Source organism: Asparagus officinalis, chromosome 1 (genome assembly GCF_001876935.1).
Source record: "Asparagus officinalis chromosome 1, Aspof.V1, whole genome shotgun sequence".
NCBI classification, from domain to species: Eukaryota; Viridiplantae; Streptophyta; class Magnoliopsida; order Asparagales; family Asparagaceae; genus Asparagus; species Asparagus officinalis.
Genome location: NC_033794.1, coordinates 2512068 through 2537500, shown reverse-complemented (window position 1 = coordinate 2537500; position 25433 = coordinate 2512068). Strand labels below are relative to the sequence as shown.

At 37.6% G+C, this 25433-nt stretch overlaps 2 protein-coding genes across 3 annotated transcripts; one reads left to right on the top strand and one right to left on the bottom strand.

Moving 5' to 3' along the window:
• LOC109846114 (dynamin-2A-like) lies at window positions 2290-15074 on the bottom strand. Its single transcript, XM_020415344.1, has 22 exons — window positions 14638-15074; window positions 14517-14567; window positions 14323-14443; window positions 14142-14231; window positions 11659-11720; window positions 11194-11311; window positions 10699-11038; window positions 10151-10298; window positions 9704-9805; window positions 9501-9620; window positions 8280-8363; window positions 8037-8164; window positions 7520-7604; window positions 7174-7309; window positions 6492-6568; window positions 6342-6398; window positions 5084-5228; window positions 4820-4977; window positions 4078-4191; window positions 3924-3991; window positions 3648-3820; window positions 2290-3034 (listed from the first exon to the last, which is right to left on the bottom strand). The coding sequence occupies exons 1-22, from the start codon at window positions 14782-14784 to the stop codon at window positions 2769-2771; spliced, it is 2790 nt and encodes a 929-aa protein (XP_020270933.1). The 5' UTR covers window positions 14785-15074; the 3' UTR covers window positions 2290-2768.
• On the top strand, window positions 20386-24525 carry LOC109846105. Of its 2 annotated transcripts, none has more exons than XM_020415337.1 (3): window positions 20386-20587; window positions 20666-20732; window positions 23403-24525. In XM_020415337.1, exons 1-3 carry the CDS (start codon window positions 20507-20509, stop codon window positions 24233-24235), a joined length of 981 nt encoding a protein of 326 aa, XP_020270926.1. In that variant the 5' UTR covers window positions 20386-20506; the 3' UTR covers window positions 24236-24525. The 2 variants fall into 2 exon arrangements, with proteins under 2 accessions (XP_020270926.1, XP_020270922.1); XM_020415333.1 differs by lacking the exons at window positions 20386-20587; window positions 20666-20732 and adding exons at window positions 22181-22377; window positions 22456-22522.

The following is a 25433-nucleotide window of genomic DNA, read 5'->3' as shown; positions in this document are numbered from 1 at the left end:
AATTTTTAAATAACCTTCTGAATAGTATGAAAGTACAAGCAAAACCATGAAATTTAAAAATTACTAACAACATCCTCACTGAAAATTTTAAAAAACTAGAAAACTCATCCTAAAGTATGATAAGTTTGAATAGTCCCCTATACAACTTGAAATTATATACAATACCTTAAAATTTTTAAAAATTACAAAAAATCCCTTAAAAATAAAAAAACTATAAAAAAAGACATCAAACAATCTAAAAAATACCTTGAAAATTAGTAAAATTTGAACAGTTCCATGAACAACTTGTAATTACATACAATGCTCTAAAATTTTAAAAAAATTAAAAACAAACTTCCAAAAATCTTAAGTTGCAAAAAATACCCTGGAAAAAGTGAAAATAAAAAACACCCTGAAAATAAAAAAATCTTCGATAACCCCTCTGAATAATCTAAAACTATAAAGAACCACTTATTATTCAAAGATAACAAATAACTTCCCAAAAAACTTTAAAAATAGAAAAAACATGTCAAAATTAAAAAATATAATAAACTCCTCCGAAATTCTAAAATTTTCATTTTCCCCTGGCACAATATGAAACTACAAAGCCCCCAAAAAAGTTTGAAAATTAGTAAAGCTCCTAAGAAAATATTAAAATTATAGATGATCTTATGGAAAAAATAAAAATTACAAACAGGTCCCTAAAAATCAAAAATTGTAAACAAGCTCCTAGAAAAAAAATCTAAACACTCATCTTAAAATCGGAAAGTTCCAGAATTAGGTGTTATGCATTTGCTATATAAGATAAAAGTTCTTTGACATGTTTGTTAGATCAAATTTCTAAAATTACAAGTTGAAATATTTGACATGTCTGCTAGATCAAAGTTCTAAATTTTGTAAGGCATAACTAAATTTAATGCATTATCAAGTTAGATATTAGTCTACAAAATATCATCATCATCAAGTAGAGGTTTAACACCATGATTTTATTTCGTACAACAAATCATATGGTAACCACGAACTATTTCACAAATGAGTTACAATAAAGATATAAATCTATTTCTCAGAAAAAAAGTATAAATCCGAATAAAATAATTAGATTATTTGATGACATGCAATGCACGTACATTCCACCTAGTTCACCAAAAAAAGTCTAGCACGGTCGTCCTCTTGCATTTTTAAACAGTGAGTGGTATTTTGGCCTTGCCTCACTACGGAAAACATCAACCACGGGAAATTGAAGGACAAATTTTCAAAAGCAACCTATTTAGAAACATAATTACAAAAAACAACCTATTTGTAACTTATTTATCAAAATCGACCGAGTTTCAGCCAGTTGGCTGAAACTCGGTCGATCTTGAAAAAAAAAGTTACGAAACTTCACGGGACTTCAAGTCACGTGAAGTTTAAGCCCTATTTAATCACGATTAGCGGGGGTCTAAACTTCACTGGACTTGAAGTCCCGCGAAGTTTCGTACGTTATTTTTCAAATTCGACCAAGTTTCAGCCAGTTGGCTGAAACTTGTGTCGAATTTGAAAATTAAGTTGGAAACATAATGTCGATTTTTGCAATTAAGTTCGTAAACAGGTCGAGTTTGAAAATCTGTCCGAAATCGAAACATTGGATACTAGACAGCGTATCTTTCAGTAAATTTCGAAGGGTGTACCTGAAATTTCCGACGAAGGCCCCGGAGCTTTAGCTTCGAAGGACTAAAGCGAGCCGGGGGTGGTTTCGTCGCCGACGCACGAACCCGAGGCCGAAGCTAATAAAAATGATGGTAACTGGGTGCAGGTGCAGAGTTCTCGTAGAGGAGAGTAGCTATTACCTTCGCTACGAACCACAGACGAGGATCCTGGTCTCGCTGACAAGAAACTCTGATTCTGATCGATCTATTATTTGGTATGTTTGTCCACGTTTCTCGACTTTATGCGTCCATTTATTTGTTTCGGCATGTTGCTCGTCTCCATGATTGATCAAAATGTTTCCAGACAACATTCCTCAGCTCATTCAACTCGGGTCAATTTATCAATCGGTTTTCACTCTCTCAGGGCGCGCAAGGAATTAAAGCACAAGGGGATCGATAAGCTAATCGAAATAGCCCCATTGTTTTTCCTTTCTGATGCTCGTAGAGGATGTGATTTTTGCAGAACCTTGAAAGGTTGCCAGTTCAAATATAGATCTGTGAACTTCAGAAGAAGCAACACGGCCGTTTAATTCTATGAATCTGCTCAGAGAAAAAACACTTCCTTTGCAAATGTTCTCCGTTCAGGCACACAAAGGGAAGGGGGAAATCAAGTGAAAGATGAGGATTTGAGATGGAAACAGCTAAATTCATCCGGTATTATCAAGAGCATTGATACTAGATACAAAGGAAAACATACAAAGAAAAGAAAAGAAGAGAAACAAAAAAACAAAAAAATTTTACATCCGAACACAAGCATCGTCTTCATCTGATTGATGAACTGGAACATGAAATACAGGGGAACTGTGTACGCCTTGAACTAATACGAAAATCGACACTGAAGGCAATGGATAAACAAAGGCACCAACGGCACCGATGTATTGTTTTCCAGTATATCCTCAGAACTCTATTCCGAGGAAATAAATTTCCTCTATTCATCTAAATCATATCAATATGTAAGGATACAAACGTTAAACAAGCTTCTTCTTTCCCACCCCCTGGAATGGCCTGAACCTCCCAACTTGTCGAAACATTGACAAGCAAAAGGGAGCTGAATGTAACAAAAGAATATATGATCGAACCTAAACCCTCAAACCTGAAACCTAGCTAGAACCTGAACATCGATGAGGAGCTGCCACTGCCAGGGGGTGCCGGTGGCNNNGGTGGCAGCCGGTTGGGAGTCCGGCGGCTGCCAGAGTTCGGTCCGTATCCTCCTACATCACCATTCTGGGATGACTCATGCCTTCGGCTGTGACCATTGGCACTGCTTGACCTACCAGTGGAGTTAGAATGACTTAATGGTCCATTTGACGCTGAACCAAATGCTGATCTCCAGTCATCACCGGATTCGACTCTTGGTGTCCTTGGACTCTCTGAAATATCATATGAAAATAAGCCATTGTTGAAGGTGTGACTAATGGAGAATATTGGAGGGTACGAATCACGAAAGAAAAAAACAATTCCTCCAGAGGGTCCTTCACAGAATATTGTGCCAGGATTATGGAAGGAGAGGAGTACCCTTAGCATATCAGTGCGGTCACATATCTGTCAGTGCAACCGTTGCTGCACTAATAGATATAGTGATTGCATAGACAGATATTAGTGGTACGTGCATCATGCATGATATACCGAATGATATATTACAAAGAGGCTATCTACGGAATTTTTACCCTAAACCACAGGTTCCACACTCGCCAAAATCTGAGGAACAAGTTTTATGCACTTTTGCAGTTCATTAATCTATCAAGGTTAACAGATAAATTTCCCTCAAATTATGAAAACGTGGAAAGCCAAACACGTGACCAAGTCATCCAGCCATCTCCAGAGAAGCAAGTTATATTGGAAAATACTTCTCCCACTCAAGATGGGTGGCTGGATATCAGAGGAACTCCCATCATACATTTTGAGTTTGAATTTTTTTTTAATTAGGCAGGCAACTCACGATTTTAAAATCTCATCCTAACCTTATTTATGCAAATAACTTACCTGCTCCACCGCTGCTATCAGACCAACCAGCAGTTGCTGCTCGGTTGTCATGGATGCTTAACTGACGAGTAAGCTTCGAGAGCAGAGATGACTGCTTTTGGAACTTCTCTCGCCTCCGCTTGACATTTTGATCCTCTTGTAGAAGCTCTTCAATCTTTACATTGCTCTGAGCACTATATGATAAACAATGATGTTAAATTAATCATGAATCCAAAATGTCTTGTTAATGCAATCATATATATAAGTAGCCAAATTTTCAAACAATGCATGACTAACCTTACAGAACTATACAATTGATTCAGCATATCTTCTTTAGCTTTTTCCACTTGACAAAGCACAACAGCCTGCTCAATCATTAAGGGAAGATTCTGTAAATGTGAATAAAAATATGAACTATAATGGCGATATCTAGGGAAAACAATCTTTTCACCTTTGGAATGTTTGCAGCAAGACTGTTCAAAACAGCTTCTACGTAACCTCGAACTTCCTGGGACATCCATCTAAGTTCTTCTTCAGGATCAGCAGGTCTTCTCGTCATTGTGTCCTAAAATTTACACAGGGATAGAAAGAATTTGAAATCTCATTACAGAAAACTCTACTGGGAAAGGTGTAAAAGTCACTTTATAGAATTCGGTTAGATAACATGATATTTACTTCCAAAATATCATGTATGATCAGCATAAGCATAGAATCTCTTTGCAAAATAAAGTGAAGGGGGAGCAAATGATTTACGAAAATGGAGATCTGCATTTAATTAACATGCATGTTTTACAACAATAAAGCCTTCATACCAAGTTTTAGGGTCCACTATTCTTTGAGAAAGTATTTGCACAAAACAAATCATCTACATTATTTTAAAAATCCAGAAATAACAAAACCAAATAACAATTACACACCACTTAGGAGGAAAAATGAACATGAAGCTTCAAGAATAATGTAATCACCAACATATTCTAAGTAACACAAACTTCTCAAGCTCAAAAGTAATGTTGAATTAAAAGGCAAAATAGGATTTCTGTTCTCCTTGGTTCTTTCTCCCCTTTAAGGAAGCATGTTTACTTAGTTATTTTCATCTCTAATAACAAGACGAATTCCATCTGTTGATTGCAACAGCACAAGTAATCACTCCTAAGCCTAGCAAGTAACAACAAATGAATCAGTTACAGACTTACTAGAGAACCATCTGAGTGGCTTTGCCTCATTGAGGAAGTAGTTTCAGGACCAGGTCCCTTTGCACTTCCCTTAGATGATTGGGTTAAATTTCTTATTTTGTTAACCCATTCAACTTTGTCCGCCATGTTCTCAGCCTTCAAGACAACAGCACTATGAGCTACAACATCAGCAGTATATTTTGTTAGTCATGGAACATCAAGGAAGAAGTATGTAATGCGAAAAGCATTTGAATGAAGCTTTACATCTATTGACGAAGAACTTACCCTTAAGAACAGTTTTGTAAGCGACCTTGCTCGTTATCTTGAAGACAAGATTTGAAACTTTTCTAGTATCCGATCCATTTGCTTTCTTTGATTCCTTGGAACTTTTAGGGGGTTCCTCATCATCCGCCTCTTCCACACTACAGTCCTACAAGGCATACAAACACGAAAAGATCATGAGAGAGTAGTGACCCACTTGCTAACTGCTTATGCTAGCAAGTTCAACCTACAATTCTTTAAGAGTATATGACTCAACATCTAACATCAAATAATTTAGTTAGTTGAAATCTGGTAACCAGAGAAGGAAAATACAGGATATGTCTTCCTCGTATACATCTTAACTAGGTCAAGTGACTGACAATTGATGCATAAGACCGCAAAAACCTTCAATCTCATACTTTTAGCCTACTCACCTGTACTATGTTCAATATGAGACCACAAATTTCATCCCACAACCCTAATACTCGGCTTTCTTTCAAAAAGCATGAATCCCTACCCTCACAAAAGCCCAATGGTGATGGGTTCTGCTGTAGTCAGAGATGCAACTCTAGGAGCATAATCTATTACACTTTGAAGGCATTTTAAACAGAACTGTAGGTTCATCATGGTCCCCATATTTGTAGAATAAATTGCAAGTTTTGCAAAATAGTAACTTCATCATGACAATAACACATCAGTTCAGTCAAATAAATTTGAAATAAATTGGTTGGTAATTTTTACAAAAAAACATGTCCACATTTTATTACAGTAAAAGTACCAATTTGAATAATTTAATATCCCTTCATTTAGCAGAAGCTAAGAGTCATTATACTGTCATGAATCAATATCAGAGATCATACAAATAAAATTGGGATTTTTCACAACATAGAACAAGATTACAGTTAAAAAGTTACAGCTTCAACTTTAGAAAATGTAGAATGATTGAAAAACCATGCATGAACAAGATTACAGTTAAAAAGTTACAGCTTCAACTTTAGAAAATGTAGAATGATTGAAAAACCATGCATGCTATCTCAGTTTATTCCCACATTATAATGACAACTTTAGAAAATGTAGAATGATTGAAAAACCATGCATGCTATCTCAGTTTATTCCCACATTATAATGTTTAACAAAAAATATATAGAACCTCTACAACAGTCCCTGACTCCCTAAACATAATCCAACAAACTTAGCTGCATAAAGGACTTATTCTGCAGTAAAATAAAATGTCTTCTGCGAATTCAGAATGTCTAAAAGCAACAGTGGAGGTGAAGTGTACCTCCAAAATGATGACACCACGGAATTGTCTCTCCTCTTCCTTCTTTGTGTATCCAAGCTAGGTGAAGAAAACATTATAGATTAAAGCATGTTTCATTTGAGAGGTAAACACAATCCTTAAAAGCAAAAAAATAAAGAGTGTAATACTAACTTTTCCACTTTTTTCATTCAACACAAACCATCGCCTGCTCCAGCCATTCGTTTTGGCACTTTTTTTCAGCAAATATCCTATACAACATTAAAAAAAAGCGAAGATATGGAATAAATCCTCACAAACAAAAATAAGATAAATGTAAGAATACTATAAGGTAACCAGAAGATGGAATAAATCCTCACAAACAAAAATAAGATAAATGTAAGAATACTATAAGGTAACCAGAAGATGGACATGGATGAATAATAAATGAAACAACATAGTTGTCACTGCAATATTTTGTTTAATCCTTTTATGTGTTGCTTCTTTTCAAGAATCGCTTTATGAAAATCTTATGTTGACCAAGAATCGCTTTATGATTATCTTATGTTGACAATGATTTAGCAATTCTGAAGCAATATTGTTTTATGTAAAGTCTGTTATATGAGTTGATTCATCATGTAAGTGTTATTGTTGTTACAGATCTCAACTACCAACATAAATAAACTCAACGATAATATACAATTTGACGTATAGACAGTGATGACATATAATCCCACAAAAACAACAGCAATACCGGTGGATACAAGAAGGTAAATATATGCATGATATGTCACACAGACAGTCATCTGTCATGTAACACAGAAAATCATATACAACAGAACATTCATGATTTATATCAATGTAGCAACAAATCAACCTGCTGTTATTTCTCCAGCAGGACCAGCAATTTGTAATGTTGAACCCTCTTTCGCATCTTTATCACTTTGGTTTTTCTCTTTCATTGATTTCAAGGTACCACCTGTTTGCTGGGATCCTGTTTGAGGGCTTGTTGCCTTAGTTTGTCAACAATTAGCAAACAAAAACATGCAATCAGCTGACTGTTGCAGTCAAGATGGAAATACTAAAGTACATAACAAAGAGTGTTTATTTTTCTTGTGTATTTGTGAGCTTGTGTCTGTGACAAAGGTCGTTTCTTTATCTCGTGCACTTGTGAGGTTGTGTCTGAGTGTGTATTTCAGATGAGAATGAATAAAATAACCAACTCTGTTTAATATGGCTTGTTCCGCCTCATGTGCTTTCTTTGAGGATCGATTCTTCAGCTCATCTTCACGCCGCTGTCTCTCCATCCTGGCAAAGCATAACAGAAAAAGAAAAATTATATAGTGTGGGCAAGTGTTTGTGGAAAACACCAGAACAATATAGCGAGGCAGAATCTTTAGGATACTTGCTGCTGATAAAAGAAAATTCAAGATAAGCTACTACTAGCTGTTAACCATCACAAATTAAGACAATATGCGACAGTAAAATGTCTAGACCATGCACTATTCAGAACTACATTGTTGCTACAAAATAATACGGTGCCAATTGAATAAAGAAGAAAAATGTTCAACATCATGAGAAAACAAAAATCTAGCAGGACAGATAACTTTGTGGTACAAATATATAGAAAAGTTCTTTAATTAGACACAAACGCACATGGGCAGCCAAAATTTGTAAGAACATAATCTTCCAGCCACACATTAATAAAATTGAATAGGCCATTGAGCAAGTCGAGCTAACCTCCTTTGAACTAAGCGGATGAAATGTTGTGGAGGAACAAAAGCACGTTCCATATCAACTAGAGCAACAACCATCTTTTTGGCCTCATTTTTAAACCTTTCCAAAGCAGCAGATGCAATGGCAACAACCTTGAAAGAATTTTTCAACTATTAGATTTTGGCAAACTATTTGTCTATTAAACATGCTACAAGGAAAATAACAGGTTAGTTACTTATGTATGGTGACCGCAGAGAGGAGAATTACCTCACACTTGAATGGTGGGTATCTACCTAGTCCAGGTGTAGCATTTGCAACAGAAGAAACTATATCAAGCAGAACACGATGCACCTGTTTGAACAGTCAATACATTAAGATAAACAGATGAATAATCAACTTAGCTATTTTGTTCCATCAGTTTACCAAATCTACAAAAATTATTGATAATCAGTGTCATGTTCCCTAGGGTAACATCACATAAGATCTCCAGAACACAATAAGAATAATCTACATCCTCCCCAAGAGATGGAAGGTATTTAAAGCATGGCTAACAAATACTAATACCAAAATGGCAGAAGTGAGCATCTTTTTATGTGATTTAGATGCTTAATATTAAAGTCTGCTAAACATTAGGGCAGAGCCAGCAAATCAATTAGTGGGTAAATCCTCAAACCCGATAAGGAACCAAGTAAATTTAAAGGACAAGGATCGTAATATATAGTAAAAACCTATTTCAAACCAGACAAAACAGACCAAAGAGTAACAATAAGATAGCATAAAGCCATTATCTCTTTTGAATCCGTCATAGAAATTTGCTAGGAAGGGCCCTACCTTCTGACAGGTTAAAAAAATTGCTCATCAGAAATGCAGCCAAGCAACCATAACAGCACTGTTTATAAACTCAATTTTGGCCAGTCAACCTTTTCTTGAATTTCTTTAGCTCCACAATTTTGATACTAGTTTTGGAACTTTTGGTTTACTATTAATAGTTAAATAATAGAAAGGCAAAGGGAAAAGACAATTGTGTCTCTCCCCTGATATCTTAAACGTGCACGCACATCAAACCTAGAGCACACCTAACACCACTACCTAGTACATTTTTCTTTAGATGGCATCAAATATGGTGCCATCATGCAAAGCTGAGCATCACACTATGGCCATCACTGTACATGACGTATAGCTTACTAGACAAACTGTCGTGCAATGCAAATTATCCATATTCAGCTTTAAGAATGATGCTCAGCTTAATAGAGAAACTGCTGTGCAATGCAAATAGTCCACATTCAACATTAACAATGATGCTACCCCTACCCAGCACTCCACCCCCTCCCCCACCTCCCCAAACATTAAAAAAAAAGATTCTCAACATCTCCAGAGCACTGACTCCGGTATCCATTACATGAGGAACACGAACTGCAAATGTGTGTGCGCACGCGTGCGCATTCAAAACAAATAAACAAAGCTATCATATCAGGATGGTGAGATCACCTCGTCTACACAAAGGCGCGAAGGTTCTTTTGCGAGCTCCAGAACACCTTTTATTAAAGATCTTAACCCCTTTTCAGGAGATATCAAGTAAGGTTGATAACCATCTGCTTCGAGGACAATCTAAATAGAGGATAAGATACCAGAGAACAATTAGACTTTAATCGTCAAAGAGATATAAAAGTTATTTATAAGTGAGAACATACTCTTTTCACATTATTTATATCAAAATGTCTGTCAAGTGGAAGCTGTTTGATTCTGTTGGGAAAATTTCCTTCAAAACTAGCAACAACTTTCCATCCTCCACCCTGATAATAAATCACAGTACATAATTTATAGTACCCCCAAAGGAAACAAATATAACGCACTAGAAAAATTGGAGAGTTATGATAATAAGCATCTAGAACCAAATGAATGCGAATGAAACTCTGAAATTGTCTACACCATCATGATATTGACAAAAGGTGTTGAACTTCAAGACAAAAAGGACGATTCTACATGTATCTAGTTGCATGTATGTTTCCATGAAGGAACAAAAACGTACAAAAAACAAGCATGTGGTGCAACTCTATTAACTCAAACAAACTTGAATTGAATAAATTGCATGCGCACACCATGGAATGATAAAAGAAGAGACTGAAGTAACTACTGACCTCACCAGTGGCAATATGTTCGAGGAATTTATCCTCAAATTCTCTGCAGAGTTCCAAAGCAATGGCCCTAGTTCCTTCAGCGCTGTGTACCATTTGTTCACCAAGTCTTACCAATTCATTCCCCACAATCTGAGACTTTCCCTGCAACCTGAAAATATTTGAGAGAACAGAGAGGCTGTAACTCAAAAAGAATTAAAAAATAAAGAGAAAAGAAGGAAGCAAAGAAATATCTTTTTTAAACAGAAGTTAGCATAGTTTCAGTAGACAACAAACTTTTGAGATCAACTACACAAGTTCTTAGTCCTGCTTTTCCTCATTCATTCTCTATAATAAACTTCAGAAATAGTTATGCTAACTTAAAATCAACAATATATCTGTGCTAACTTATGCTAACTTCAGACAGACACATCACTTGGAGCTGAATTGAAGTTTGAAACCGTGCTGCATATTCATTTCTGACATCAATTGATACAGAAGATGCTAGTACTTCGTCACTAAATAACACAATATAGCTAGAAACTATGCCAAAAGAACTCGTAGTAGTTTACCCAGAGAGAAGGTTGGGAAGCCTGACTTTCATTCGCTTACGTATTTGTTTGGCAAGGGTATCTACCAAAGCTACCCTACCAAGCTTACTCTGAGGGGCTCCAGTCAGTATAGATCTGAGACTTTCACTCTCAGCTTTCCAAGCAGTTTCAAGTGAATTTTCACCAACTGATCCAGCTTGTGCTGAAGCAATAGAAACAGATTGGCCAATCAGAGCCACCCATGGAATATCAGAAGTTTTTGATGGCCCCTGATTCAACAGAAGAGCCTGAACAGCTGCAAGAACCTTCTGGTCTGTAGTTACTAGATCAATTTTGCTAATAACTCCAATTGTTCTTGTCCCTACAAATAGATAAAAAGTTCTATCATGAGCCAATGGTCATAATTTATGTATAGGCTGTGCAGCAAAACCATTTACTAAACACCCAAACTTTGCATAAACATTGTTCTAATTTTTATTTTCATAGTTACGAAAACAGCGCAGAGGAAATACAAACCTTCAGCATCAAGTTCCTTGGCCAGTCTGAGGGCACGAGAAGAAGAAATTTCTGGTGCTTGGGCAGCTGGCACTACAACTAGTAATATTGCATCATTACGTGCAGCGTAGTCAGTAACCTGAGTAAGAGATTTACACCCATCATTTACCAAAAAACCAAAAAAAAATAAAAAAAAATATTCACCAACCATCTAAATTGCAGACACTAAAAAAGTAATCACTAATAGATCTGATATGTGTGGAATAGGAATTTAACAACTATCACATAAAAATCATTCTAGAGAAAAACAATAGAAACGTTAAGCCTCATATTGATGTTTGTTCATAAACTTCTACATTCTACACTTAATTCCTAGTGAAGGTTAATCCATGTCTAATCATGCACGCTGACGGCTGTATTAGGAAGACAAGAAGTCATGAAATGAATCAAACATTTAGATGTAAAAAAATGCTAGCAGCTGCTCACCATTGAATCATCCATAACCCTCTGATCTAAGCCTGGAAGATCAATTAATTTCAACGGAGGAGCTGGAGGAAAGAAGAACATATGAGATTGATAACAAAGTAGCTGTACAGAAGCAACTAGGCGGAAATTAAAGTGCAGCAAAATAGTGGCATAGATAAGGGAACCCAATAAGGCAATAACTAAGTGACCTACCAGAAAATAAGTTATGTTACATGACGGTTTTATGAACATTAACTGACCGATTATCTCAAATTATCGTGAATGTGCATTAAGATCACCTTATGCAAGTATCAAATGGTAGATGACCAAGCAATAGCTATACGAGAGAACGTTCCCACCAACAACTGCACTCAGTTAAGCAAAACTTAGCACTCTCTGCTCCAAGTGCATGGAAATCCAAATCACATCCACCATAAGAGGGGGGAAAACAACATATGATCTTGTTTGGTTTACTTCATGTTTTCCTCTCCAACCCTAAAAGCTATTATTCCTCCAGCATTTTAAGTCACTCTCACCTTTGAAGCAACACATTAAAGCAATGCAGCCCTCAACTTAGTATCTACTCCATCTTTGCATGCTTTTTATTTTAGAATAAGGAAAGTCCAACAAGGAAAAAGAAATTAGCCTAAAATAAGTTCCTTTTTGCATGTTTTATTGTCAAAACTGGTCAGAACGAATCAGAAATACCAGAAATTTGTTATCAGCCATTATCTGAACCAGTGCTGAAGAAACCCGTTATAACCCATTTTGTAACTTAACGATGCCCTCTTGTTATGTAACACATCCATTTAATGCTGAAACTATTTAACCCAAAAAAACACGTTATATTGCGTTAAATGTTCGTTACATTATATAACCAATTAACATGATGTTTTTTAGTTTAAATTGCATCTCTGATTAGGACAATAGGATGCATCTCCACCGTTTCGAATCATTAAAACCCTACCCCTTTTAGTCTCGATCACCCTATTCTCTTCCTGCAAATATGCAATCTCTTCGAGTCCTCCAACCCAAACCATAACTCATTACCTCCTCTGAAGCTCCTCCAACTATTGGCGGCTTCTGCGACTCCGATAAGGTAAACTTTTCATTTTATGATTGTGTATCGGGCACCTCAATTTATATCCTTTAAATAAATAGTGATTCTGAAATTATCTTCCAAATTTCAATCTTTTATATTGCCAATTTACCCTAAATCATATCAAACTTGTTGCTCCATTATTTTACCCTTCAACATAATTTTTGATCTGTCATAAAATTAGAGTACAAAGATTAATTAGTGGGTTAATTGTGTTGGGAAGATAATTACTTTCAGGTATTACTTGATTTTGATTAGATTTTAGTATTTAGTTTTCAGCTAATACTAGATTTTGTGAAATTAAGTTTGCACATGATCTGTGCATATGCAAAATTTCTTACTTTTGTTACATAATCATGTTTAGTTTGGTTTATGTGGTGAACTTGAGGAATTAGAATATTTTTGTAAAGCTAAGAACTCGAGAGTTGGAAGTGTTTGGTTTATTTTAGACCTATTTTTATTGCCTTAATCTTGATGATAGTAACGTATTTGATCATTTGTTGATGCTTTTTTGAATGTTTGTTAGTCATATATGACTAACTTTTGTTAAGAAATTGTGATACTATATTTTTATATTTGATAATTGTGATGCAATGTTTGAAAAGTTTGATGATTCTAAGTATTAAAGTTATTATGAATTGTTAGTATTTATAAAATATCTAAATAATTAATAAACAATATAAACTACATTATGCGTTACGTTTTTTCTATGCTTTTTCTTTTCCTAAACCCTTAACAGGATGTCAAGCGTTACATAAGTCATTTTTTTATTTTCAACATCAATCTGAACCTATTTGTGACACAATTCAAATGCAACCTCCTTGGGATACTCAAAGAGAATAAGGTGATGAAAGGGAGGTAGCAAAGGAGCAGAAGATAGAAGAAAGGCAAGCAAGATGATAGCAAATACTACCCTCTTCATCCTTTTCCCCATCTTTATGTTGAAACTTTAGGATTTTCCGTTTTAATTTTGGTTAACATGTGATCATTATGCCAATATGTACTGCAGAAATTTTTACCCAATAAGGGAACATCTGTATGTATTGTTTAAAGGACGACCATACGGTTCTAGGTGCTTGGGGATGCCTAACATGTAGTCAGTGGTCTAACCAAATTACCTAGCACGCCGGCCAGGACCGGTTCCTACCTCACTGTGTTTACAAGTGTTGTGTGGTAGAGGTAAATGATGGAGGATAGACCTCGAAATAATCCAAGTTTTACATCACAGATGCTTGTGTCCATGCTTGTGTATGGTCATACCAGCTTAGCAAGCTCACTGGCAACCTGTGCTCGATTCATGCAACTCATATGCCTCTGATACTCGACAATTGTCATGTATCTACCTTGTTATGTAATTATTGTGTAAAGAATAATCCTGCATGGGAGAGATAATGGGCAAACAAACCTGTACTGGTGCGGAGTTTTAAATATATCTCATCTCCTTGACCCCTGCTCCCCTTGCTCAACCTATCTTGTAGAGAATGCCTAAGAGCACCTATACAACAGCCAAACCAACTATAAGAACGCAACATCAACTCAATTCACAAATAACGTTCATCCCGAACAGGAAAAATTCTCCTACTTACTCGCTGAAACCTGCTGAGATTTGTTATCAATCTGCAATATGATCGCTTTACTGCCCAGCGACCCATCTCTCTGCAAGTCAATACTGATCCCCGCCCTCGTCGCCCCATTCTCCCCCGTCGGCTGCACATCAATTTCACAATTACACTCAAAATTTACAAAATCACCCAACAACTCAAAATTTTCCCATCATTACCAGCACCGGATGCCCTATCAAACTGTTCAGCACCGCAGATTTCCCCGCGCCCTACCAAGAATCAGCTCATCAGCACAATAATCGAAACAACAACTCAGAAGCCAAACCAGGTTCAACTTACGACGTTGCCGAGAGCGACGACGTTGAGGAAAGTGGAGCTCCGCTTCGACGACGCCGGCGACGACTCGTCGACGTCCTCGTCGGCGAGGAGAGCTGCGGCCTGCACCATTGACTGAGAGAGCTGAGTCAATTCCTCCATTGCCTCCATGATCGAAGAGAGAGAGAGAGATCTGGATCGGATTCAGCTGAAGATTCGATCTAGGGTTTCGGATATCGGGATCTGGGAGCGGGGAAACCCTAGATCGGGTGAGAGAGAGAGATCAGCGGTGGTTGGAGAGAGAGGAAATCGGAGGACGGCGGAGGAGAGAGAAAGAGAGAGAGAGAGAGAATGGGGTTTGAAAAGTATTTTTTAGAGAGAAAGAGATGGGGGCGGTCGTTTCCGCGGTTCTCTAGGAGTTGAGGGGGTGCCGTCTCTCTGTTTACTTCTGTTTGAAGAAAAAATAAAAAGATGTAGTTTGGAAAATAGAGTGAATGATGGTCTACCAATTTTGAATGTAAAATAGTAATTTGTGGAGGGAGAGTTTTGGTGGCATTTGTTGAAGCATATAATAGATCTCATGGACAAATTTTGAAACCAAACCCATTTTGAAACTTATTTATAAAAAACGATTCATTCTCAACTTATTTGTCAAAACCGACCCACTTTCAACCACTTGGCTGAAACTGGGTCGGTTTTGACAAATAAAATGCAAATGGGTCGGTTTTTATAAATAAGTTTCTTGCAATAGTGACTAAAAATGGGCCAAATGGCAATGTTAATGTTGAAATCCTAAGAGCATCTCCAACAGAATTTCTCCAAAATGGGGAAACAAAAGTCAAATTCTCCAAATTATTTTTGCTCCAACTCCAACAGCTTTACAACTTTGAAGAATCCTGCATTTATTACAATAATAAAAATATTCTACATCTTTGACATGAACTTTAACAATAAAGATTTAGACATGAATTTTTTATTTTTCCCCCCTCATTTTATAGTGTTGAGTCGTTTTTTGAGTAGTTGGAGACTTGAAGAACGTGAAATATTTATGACAAAGCTCTCCTCAAAAATTTAGACATGAACATGTTTTATGCCACGTTGTTCCAGATATTTAGATTTAGAAAACCAAAAAAACTAAGAGTTTCCATGCATCAACCTGTAGAGTAAAAGCAAGCTATGAAATAGAGGGTTTCGCTACTTAAAATATCAATATTCTCTTTAAACTATCATTAGTGTTATTACACTGTGACCTTAATTTGCGTAACTCTAGTCATCTACATCTACATAATTTTTTACTTAATCATTATAACAAATAGAGACGTAAATATACCTCTGCTAATAGATATTACAAGCCTCGACAAGCAAAAACTAAATCACAAAAACACAGATGTTCGGTTTAGATTAACTTGACTAACAAAGAGTTAATCATGTGTTCAAACAAAGATGATGGTCATAGATGGCGTGCAAGTGTAATTATACACGGCAAGGGCCCACAATTAGTTATCTTATTGCACATTAATCTCCCACCTCGGAAAATTAATCTTGAAATTAAATGCAAAAATCTCCTCATATAGTGGCCCTAAAAACCACTATCCCCTAATTGCCTATGGCTCTCTTCTAATTTCTCAGTCCAAAAAAGGGATGTAAAGAATAAAGATCTTTGGATTTATCCCCTTATAAATTCTACATACATAAACATATACTACGTACTTATATCCAACCGGATACATATCCATTGCGCATATCCTAACCTTTTAAAAATATAAGTATTTAGATCCGCGTCCGAATACACGTACTCATATGATGATTTACAATCATCTTGATTTTAGATTAATGAATTTGAGGCTAATTTTATTAAGAATGCTTTCACGTTTTTAGTTAAGTTGAGCATTTAAACTATGATTTGAGAAATTTTAATGTTTTTTTCATATTAGCCCCGTAAATCTTTCACACCCTATTTGACACTAGTCCACCGAAAATTGATATTCTGACCCATTCCCCAAAATATCAAGTGATTTGGAAGTTGTTGATGTTAATAATCATACAAATAATGTAATATGGGTAAGGTTAAATTAGAGGCCGCTAACTTCTCGAAATATCTGGTTTTGAGTTGAGTTGCTCTTTCGTGAACAAATAGCGACACGTAAGAGGACAGAGACTAGTTCTCCTGTTGTTCCTCCGACGATCAAGTTAGTGATGTATGTTTTCATCAAAAGTTGATTTTATTGTGGAATTCATTATATCTTCGGTCGATTACAGCAAATTCAAAAGAAATAGCCTTTTTATAAGACTTTTTTCACACAACAAAAGAAAAATTATAATTTTTTCAGAAAATAACACAAAAATCGTTTATCGATTTCTGCTTTGTGGGACTTTGCCTGTGCCGGGAGTGCTTTGACTCGTGGACCACCGATTCACAGATTGTGAGAGTATTTGGTATTCTTCCTTCGTTTAGAAGCAAGAATGAAAATCAGTGAATATCTTATCAAAGTAAGATGAACAAAGAATGAAAATCAGTGAATATCTTATCAAAGTAAGATGAACACTCTTCTCAAGATTAAGTCGAAGCTTAAATCTCAATGAATTATCAAAAGGCTCAAGTATTCTCCTCTCTATGCTCCGATCTACTCGAATCTTCCTCGGTAATGGCCATTGGGAGGTATTTATAGTAATGGCTGTCTCGGCTTCCGAGACAGTAAAGACTGTCTCGGAAAACCCAAACTGCCCGACGGTTTCCATTGTAATTGTCTTCCCACGTTTCAAACTCCGTTATTTTGATAGTTATCCACGTGATTCTCGCCCACGTTATTTTTCACGTTCTTTGGCAGTTAATGGACACGTGTTATGCAGTTATTTCAGCAACTTTTGATCATTTCAGAGCTGTCTCTTGTGCGAGACAGTAGACACTGTCTCGCACTGTGAGACAGTCTACACTATCTCGCATGTGCGAGACAGTCATCACTGCCTCGCACCGTGAGACAGTCAACTTTGTCTCGCGTGTGAGACAGTCTACACTATCTTGATCATTTCGAGACAGCGTAAGGTTATTTTATGTGATCTTTGGATGATCTTCTTATTGTCTTGAGCTATGTTTGGATATCTATCAGTATTTTTTGACGCCTATAATATACTTGAGTGGGAAAGTGGTGAACTGTGCGAGTTCTCTGGTGCAATGGAGAAAAATTCTAAGAAATTACTTACCCTCCCATTGGGAATAGTTTTTTTTCCTCTTATAGCCATGCAGGAGGGGTATTTTAGTCTTTTGACACCAAGTCTGAGCTGGCGGCTGAGTCAACGTCGACTTTACGCGTGTTAACTGTGGAGTGGTCACGGAGAGCTCTATCACTTCGGCATTAGTGAAATGTGATAGGTGGCGCATGAAGGCGGCGTGGTTCGATGTGTCGTAAATAGTATCGATGATGAAGAAATGATGGCGCCTGCCAAGTATTTAATATGATGTCGACGCACTGTCAGCGGGGGATTCGAGGTCAAAGTTGTCTTTCGACTTATATCGAGATGTGTTCAGAAGTAACGTCTTTCGAGTCGATCTAGCGAGACGCATACTAATTATCTGGTTGAGTGGACTTGTAGTGAGTCGTCTTTGATGAGAGGACCAATAAGTACCGCCATTTGAGTCGAACTGAGTCGACCTAACGAGATGTTGACTCAGCGAGTCAGCTAGGTCGGAACTCTGGCTGTCCTAAGCGTCGAGTTGACTAAATGGTGCATGACGGAGGATATTGCCTGTTGTTGACAAGGGGCCATAATTTGACGACTGAAGACACAATAACAGAAGTAGTCCCCTAAATCTTATTTTTGAAAAAGGTTTGTTGATGATCAATATCAAACATCTGATTAATCCAGAAGAGGATGATTGCGGGGTGATGAAGGATGATGGAGGGTCCACTCCCTTCGTCGACTTTATGCCTAGTTCTTGAACGAGGGCTCGATGTTCACGCTGCGCATATAAGAAGAAACCATAAGAGGACGAGGACCGATTCCCTCGTGGTCCCTCCGAGAGTCAAGTTAGTGAAACTCGAATGGGGATGAGGAAGGTCAAGAACAGATGTGGTTCTTAAGGTGGTAACGTGCATGCCTAGAGGGTCTATGTGAGCTCCTCTGTTTAGACGAAGAGCTGTGTGTTCTTCTTTTTGTGTCATCTATGCTTTAGGGGGTTTTAGATTGCGAACCTCTCCCCCTTCGCTATGGAGAATAGCCTTTGTATATAAAGAGGATGATCCTCCGCAGATTAATCTGTTCGACCATGCAAAATGGCGGTCACCAAATGTGAGCTGGAGGGTGAGTCATTCCTTGTTTTACAAGTGTCGGCTGATGACTGGAGGGGAAGTCACTTCGGCATGGAAGATGGTGTCTCCGTATTTTTTCCGGGAAGTGATTGATAGCGTGGTATGAGGCACGTAGGCATACTGAATCATCCCTAGCTTTATAAGTGTCGGTTGGCGACTGGATGAGAAGTCACTTCAGCATGGGAGAGGGTGTCTCCGCATTTTCTAGGAAGTGATTGAGCTGACAAGTCATGGAGACCTATCAGGCCAAAATCCAAATAAGACTTATCCGAGGTGGATGGCAATGTTGACAATGCTCTGGGATTGAGGCTTGGAGCTGAGGTCGAATTCTCAATTTAATTGGTAGCATGGGATGTCCCTCCAGTTGCTTCTAAGAATTGCCCAATGAGTGGTCGAGTACCCTAAGTAGGGTCGTCATTGATGATGGGGTCGACCGACACCGCCTTTCGCGTTGACTCAAGAATGTCGGCATGTCCGACTGGTTGGAATATCGTCTCGTCTTAGCTAATAACCGTCTTTTGAGTCGATATAAAGATGTCGACTCGTATGAGAGGTCCAGATCTCTCATGCCGACCAATATCGCCTTTGGTGTCGACACCAGAGAGTTGACTCGATAAGTCGGTGGGGCCCGGGTCCTCTGTGATTGTGCCTTGGGTTTACCCCTGATAAGGTACCATGGTCTTGAAATTAGCCATGATGGTCGAGTTGCACCGGAGGATTCGACCATCTGTCGCGCCTTGGACTTACCTTGATAAAAAACCAAGGGCTTGTAATTCTACTAAGCAATCAAATGCCTAGAACTTTTGAGAGTTGACTAGGGCTCTCCTTCCCCTAAGGTCGAGAGACGACTGTGGGAGTCGGCCAAATGGTTGAGTTAGTTTTGCTAGGACTCTCATTACATCATTTTGCAAAAAACCGTATATTAGGTGAATGAACACCATAACAAGGTTAATTGCAAACATATCCCTTATAGTATCATCCAATTGAAGAAAAAAAAACATGTAGCCCTAATTGTCTTGAATAGATCCCTTATAGTTATACTTATTGCGAACAGACCCCTTAAGTGAATTATTTTAATATTGAAATCGTTAAACATGTTGAGGAGGCTGATAGACCCCTTATTATAGTTCTACCGTTGAAGATAGATACCCAATTGCTATTTTTTTCACTTCTAAAAGGGTGGGTTAGAAATAGTTTAATAAGGGAAGGTATTCGCAGCAATTAGAACTATAGGGGTCCATTTGTAACAACTAGAATTACGGGGCGCCACTTTGTAATTAACCCTTTAAAAAAGCCCTTCAGATCTTTTAAACTTTTGAAACTACTAGCTCAGGATTAAAATATCCCGTAAATAAAAGCCGGATCCAAGGGCATAACCGTAAATTAGAATCGTACCGAGGCCCTCAATTGAAGGCGGCCCCCCGTTACGGAGCTTGAAGCGGAAGAAACGAAACCGAAATCCCCCCCCCCCCCCTTTCGTTATCCAGTTCCCTCTCATCTCTCCCCTCCCTCTCTTGTCCAAATCCCCCTTCGTTTCCTCTCTCCTTTTCTCTCTCTATAGGGTTTTTTGAGGGCTAGGGTTTTCTATGGAGATGGGATTCGACGCCATGGCCAACGACGCTCCAGTGGTTCCCACGGCTGCGAGGGAAACCGGGAAGAAGAAGAGGGTAAGCTCTCGGTTCGAATTCAAAAATCGATTTTTTGGGCGTTTTTTGAGGATTTATTGTTTGTTTGGGTGTTTGTAGGCGAATAGGTCGGCGAAGTTGAAGCAGTGTAAGCTTGATGCGAGGAGGGAGCAATGGCTTTCTCAAGGTAATTTAATTTAACGTAGTTTATTTTGTATTTTCGAAATTGGATGTTTTTGTTAATTTTAGGGTTATTGTTTATTGCATGTTGAACAATTGAATACCTTTTGCAATTTTTCTATTTAGCCTGTGAATATCCGTTGTTGTTCACATGTTATTTGTGTAGGCATTTGGGGGAATTGGATCAGCTTGATGCTGCCTTGCCAATTTGATATTTTTCCTGTGATTTTGAGATGATTGATTCATGATACATAATATCTTACTATTTGCTTCTTATTCTTTGAGATTTGAGAATTAACTTTGTTACTAGGTTATTTTTCTCAAGCATATGAGAAAAAGGGACCTCTTTTCTTGACTTAAAAAAAAAAAAATCTCTTGGTACTTCTGCTTTTGCTTATCTTTATATTTTTTTAGTTGGAAAAAGTGATAAATTAAAAATTTTATTTAGCAAAAATCAAACTTTTATATTGTTTTCTTCCTAACTTTCACTCATTTATTCTTCTGTCACCTCTCTATTTTTGGATATTACTTATTTCCATGAAATTGAGCCAGATGCCCTGTTCATTTTCTGAAACTAAATGCAGTTATTGGTTGTCGCTTTGGAATTTGGTTGCAAAAAATTGTTCCTATCTTTTTCCAGTCCTATTTTGTGTTTACGTGTCCTTTCCGGAGAATTCAGTAAAACAGATGGTTTGATCTCTTTATATCTATCTTGCTTTGTATTGTGAAAAATGAATTCTTCCTTCTACTTTATAATTTTGATTTTGATATGATGCTAATATTCACATTTTGAAGCCCCTCACTTCCAACTATTTCTATTACGGGGACAAGGTTTTGTGCATGTCTATAATTGTGTTATCTTTTGTGTGGTTGGTTGTCATTACATCATTTTGCAAAAAACCGTATATTAGGTGAATGAACACCATAACAAGGTTAATTGCAAACATATCCCTTATAGTATCATCCAATTGAAGAAAAAAAAACATGTAGCCCTAATTGTCTTGAATAGATCCCTTATAGTTATACTTATTGCGAACAGACCCCTTAAGTGAATTATTTTAATATTGAAATCGTTAAACATGTTGAGGAGGCTGATAGACCCCTTATTATAGTTCTACCGTTGAAGATAGATACCCAATTGCTATTTTTTTCACTTCTAAAAGGGTGGGTTAGAAATAGTTTAATAAGGGAAGGTATTCGCAGCAATTAGAACTATAGGGGTCCATTTGTAACAACTAGAATTACGGGGCGCCACTTTGTAATTAACCCTTTAAAAAAGCCCTTCAGATCTTTTAAACTTTTGAAACTACTAGCTCAGGATTAAAATATCCCGTAAATAAAAGCCGGATCCAAGGGCATAACCGTAAATTAGAATCGTACCGAGGCCCTCAATTGAAGGCGGCCCCCCGTTACGGAGCTTGAAGCGGAAGAAACGAAACCGAAATCCCCCCCCCCCCCCTTTCGTTATCCAGTTCCCTCTCATCTCTCCCCTCCCTCTCTTGTCCAAATCCCCCTTCGTTTCCTCTCTCCTTTTCTCTCTCTATAGGGTTTTTTGAGGGCTAGGGTTTTCTATGGAGATGGGATTCGACGCCATGGCCAACGACGCTCCAGTGGTTCCCACGGCTGCGAGGGAAACCGGGAAGAAGAAGAGGGTAAGCTCTCGGTTCGAATTCAAAAATCGATTTTTTGGGCGTTTTTTGAGGATTTATTGTTTGTTTGGGTGTTTGTAGGCGAATAGGTCGGCGAAGTTGAAGCAGTGTAAGCTTGATGCGAGGAGGGAGCAATGGCTTTCTCAAGGTAATTTAATTTAACGTAGTTTATTTTGTATTTTCGAAATTGGATGTTTTTGTTAATTTTAGGGTTATTGTTTATTGCATGTTGAACAATTGAATACCTTTTGCAATTTTTCTATTTAGCCTGTGAATATCCGTTGTTGTTCACATGTTATTTGTGTAGGCATTTGGGGGAATTGGATCAGCTTGATGCTGCCTTGCCAATTTGATATTTTTCCTGTGATTTTGAGATGATTGATTCATGATACATAATATCTTACTATTTGCTTCTTATTCTTTGAGATTTGAGAATTAACTTTGTTACTAGGTTATTTTTCTCAAGCATATGAGAAAAAGGGACCTCTTTTCTTGACTTAAAAAAAAAAAAATCTCTTGGTACTTCTGCTTTTGCTTATCTTTATATTTTTTTAGTTGGAAAAAGTGATAAATTAAAAATTTTATTTAGCAAAAATCAAACTTTTATATTGTTTTCTTCCTAACTTTCACTCATTTATTCTTCTGTCACCTCTCTATTTTTGGATATTACTTATTTCCATGAAATTGAGCCAGATGCCCTGTTCATTTTCTGAAACTAAATGCAGTTATTGGTTGTCGCTTTGGAATTTGGTTGCAAAAAATTGTTCCTATCTTTTTCCAGTCCTATTTTGTGTTTACGTGTCCTTTCCGGAGAATTCAGTAAAACAGATGGTTTGATCTCTTTATATCTATCTTGCTTTGTATTGTGAAAAATGAATTCTTCCTTCTACTTTATAATTTTGATTTTGATATGATGCTAATATTCACATTTTGAAGCCCCTCACTTCCAACTATTTCTATTACGGGGACAAGGTTTTGTGCATGTCTATAATTGTGTTATCTTTTGTGTGGTTGGTTGGTAACTGCAGTAAAGCACAAAGACTTCAAAGACACAAGTATGGGTACCTCTCCGACCTCACCCCTTCAGTCAATTTCAGAGGGGAGATCAGAAGAAAGGGGAAAGCGTCGTCAGTCTGCAGTTGCAGATTTGGAGCATGATGGATCAACTCTCCATGACAACAGCGATGCAGAATCCCCGACCCACCATCCCACTGCGAAACCTTCGAGAAAGGAGTGTCCCAATCGTAATAGCACTAGCAGCAGTGGGAGCAGCAGTACTGGATCCTGCTCAAGAAGTGTCAGTGATGCTGAGGATGAGAACGACGAGGAGAGAGGAGAGAAGGATGGAGGTGGCCTTGATGACTGGGAAGCTATGGCAGATGCCCTCTCTGTATCCCCCGACAATGGGCAGGATCATCAGCTTAAAGCTGATGATTCACAGATAACCGCATCGAGAACAAAGCCTGTTGATCCTTTGAAGCAGGAGCCTGATCGAACTATTCCTAGAGCCTGGAGACCCGATGATGCCTTCCGCCCTCAGAGCCTGCCTAACCTATCGAAGCAACGGAGCTTCCCTGCTAATAACCACCGTGGTATTCTCTCTCGCCCACCATCGTCATGCCCTATATGCTATGAGGACCTGGATCTCACTGACTCGAGCTTCCTTCCATGTTCTTGTGGTTTCCACCTATGTCTGTTCTGCCACAAGAGGATACTTGAGGCTGATGGACGCTGCCCTGGGTGCCGGAAGCAATACAGTACTGTAGCAGGAGATGAGGAGATTGGTGTCGTGACTGGAATAGGGGTGCCGCCATTATCCTATCGGCTCTCTCGTTCTTGTAGTATGAGTTCCGGATATTAGGATAGGGATGAGGAGGGGAAGGCTGTGGTTTATTTTCCTTCCCTTCTTTTTGTTGAAAGTATGGGTCTTTTTGTGTCTGCTAATTAAGCGTATGTTGAACTCGTGTTTTGCTTATAAAAGAGAGAAATGTGAATATGGACATAGGACTTGAAGCTGTGTTGGATGGTTTCTTAGAAAGTAGGTGGGCATATGTGTTCTGTTCCCTCAATGTATTTGGGTGCTTATATATGTATTGTTGCTATAGTGGGTGTTTGGATGTGAAATAGTTGGGAAGGACCATAGAACTGTCATACATCAGATTTCATCATTTAATAACTTACTATATTATGTTTAGGCTACCTATTCTTATTACTCTTGAGTTATGCACCACGGCATCGCTGATATTAGAAACTCTGATTAACTGACTCTGCTGTATCAGTGTTTTGCAGGATTCGACAAGTGTGAGTGACGTACGGAAAGTTGAGGCTCTTATATATTTGTTTGACGATTGTTATAATATATTTATATTCTGCAGTCAGATGTTAGCCTCTCCTTTCCAGCCTAATGCAACACCTAGCAGCGTTGTTCAGTTTTGCATCTCTATTCATTAATGGTTGTTTTGTTGGTTTCCTTTTGATTTGCAGCCATAGACTTGCTTGTACAGGGAAGATACCAGAAGGAATTCATCTATGCACAGAATAGTAGTCTGTTATGTTTATTTCATTTTCGTTAATGATTATGGTCAGAGATTTATTTTCTTATCTATTTTGGCTTTTCCCCCAAATTCCATGGTGCAGGTTTCACTTAGCATTCACAGATAAGTATGTGTTATCCATGTTGCTATAAGTTCACTTGATGTATGCTGGAATCCGGTCAATCAGTCATCATTACCTGATATATGTTAGCGAGCCATCAGATAGCAAATGTGAAGTTCTATTTGAGGTAAACTTATTTTAGTCTAACCTAAAACTTCAGTATTCTTCTTATGATATTTCTACATTTTTCTCATAGAATTTTAATCATGGGAGTTAACCACACCTACGCATATGTGAATATAGTTACCAATCTATTTGAATATTGCTTCCAAATACCATGTCCACATGTTGTTAGCTAACTAGAGTTTAAATTGGATATCTGATTTGCTAAAAACAAATTATAACTTTTTATCTTCTTTCTGGTGTAGTTGTTTCTTCTTTCTTCTGTTGCATTTTTTGTTAAA

What these genes read in the sequence shown, in the direction of transcription:
- LOC109846105 (XM_020415337.1), top strand. Translation starts at nt 20,507, where the DNA reads ATGGAGATGGGATTCGACGCCATGGCCAACGACGCTCCAGTGGTTCCC. An exon ending in AAACCGGGAAGAAGAAGAGG is followed by an intron (nt 20,588 to 20,665) that starts GTAAGCTCTCGG and finishes GGGTGTTTGTAG; the next exon opens with GCGAATAGGTCGGCGAAGTT. An exon ending in GGAGCAATGGCTTTCTCAAG is followed by an intron (nt 20,733 to 23,402) that starts GTAATTTAATTT and finishes TGGTAACTGCAG; the next exon opens with TAAAGCACAAAGACTTCAAA.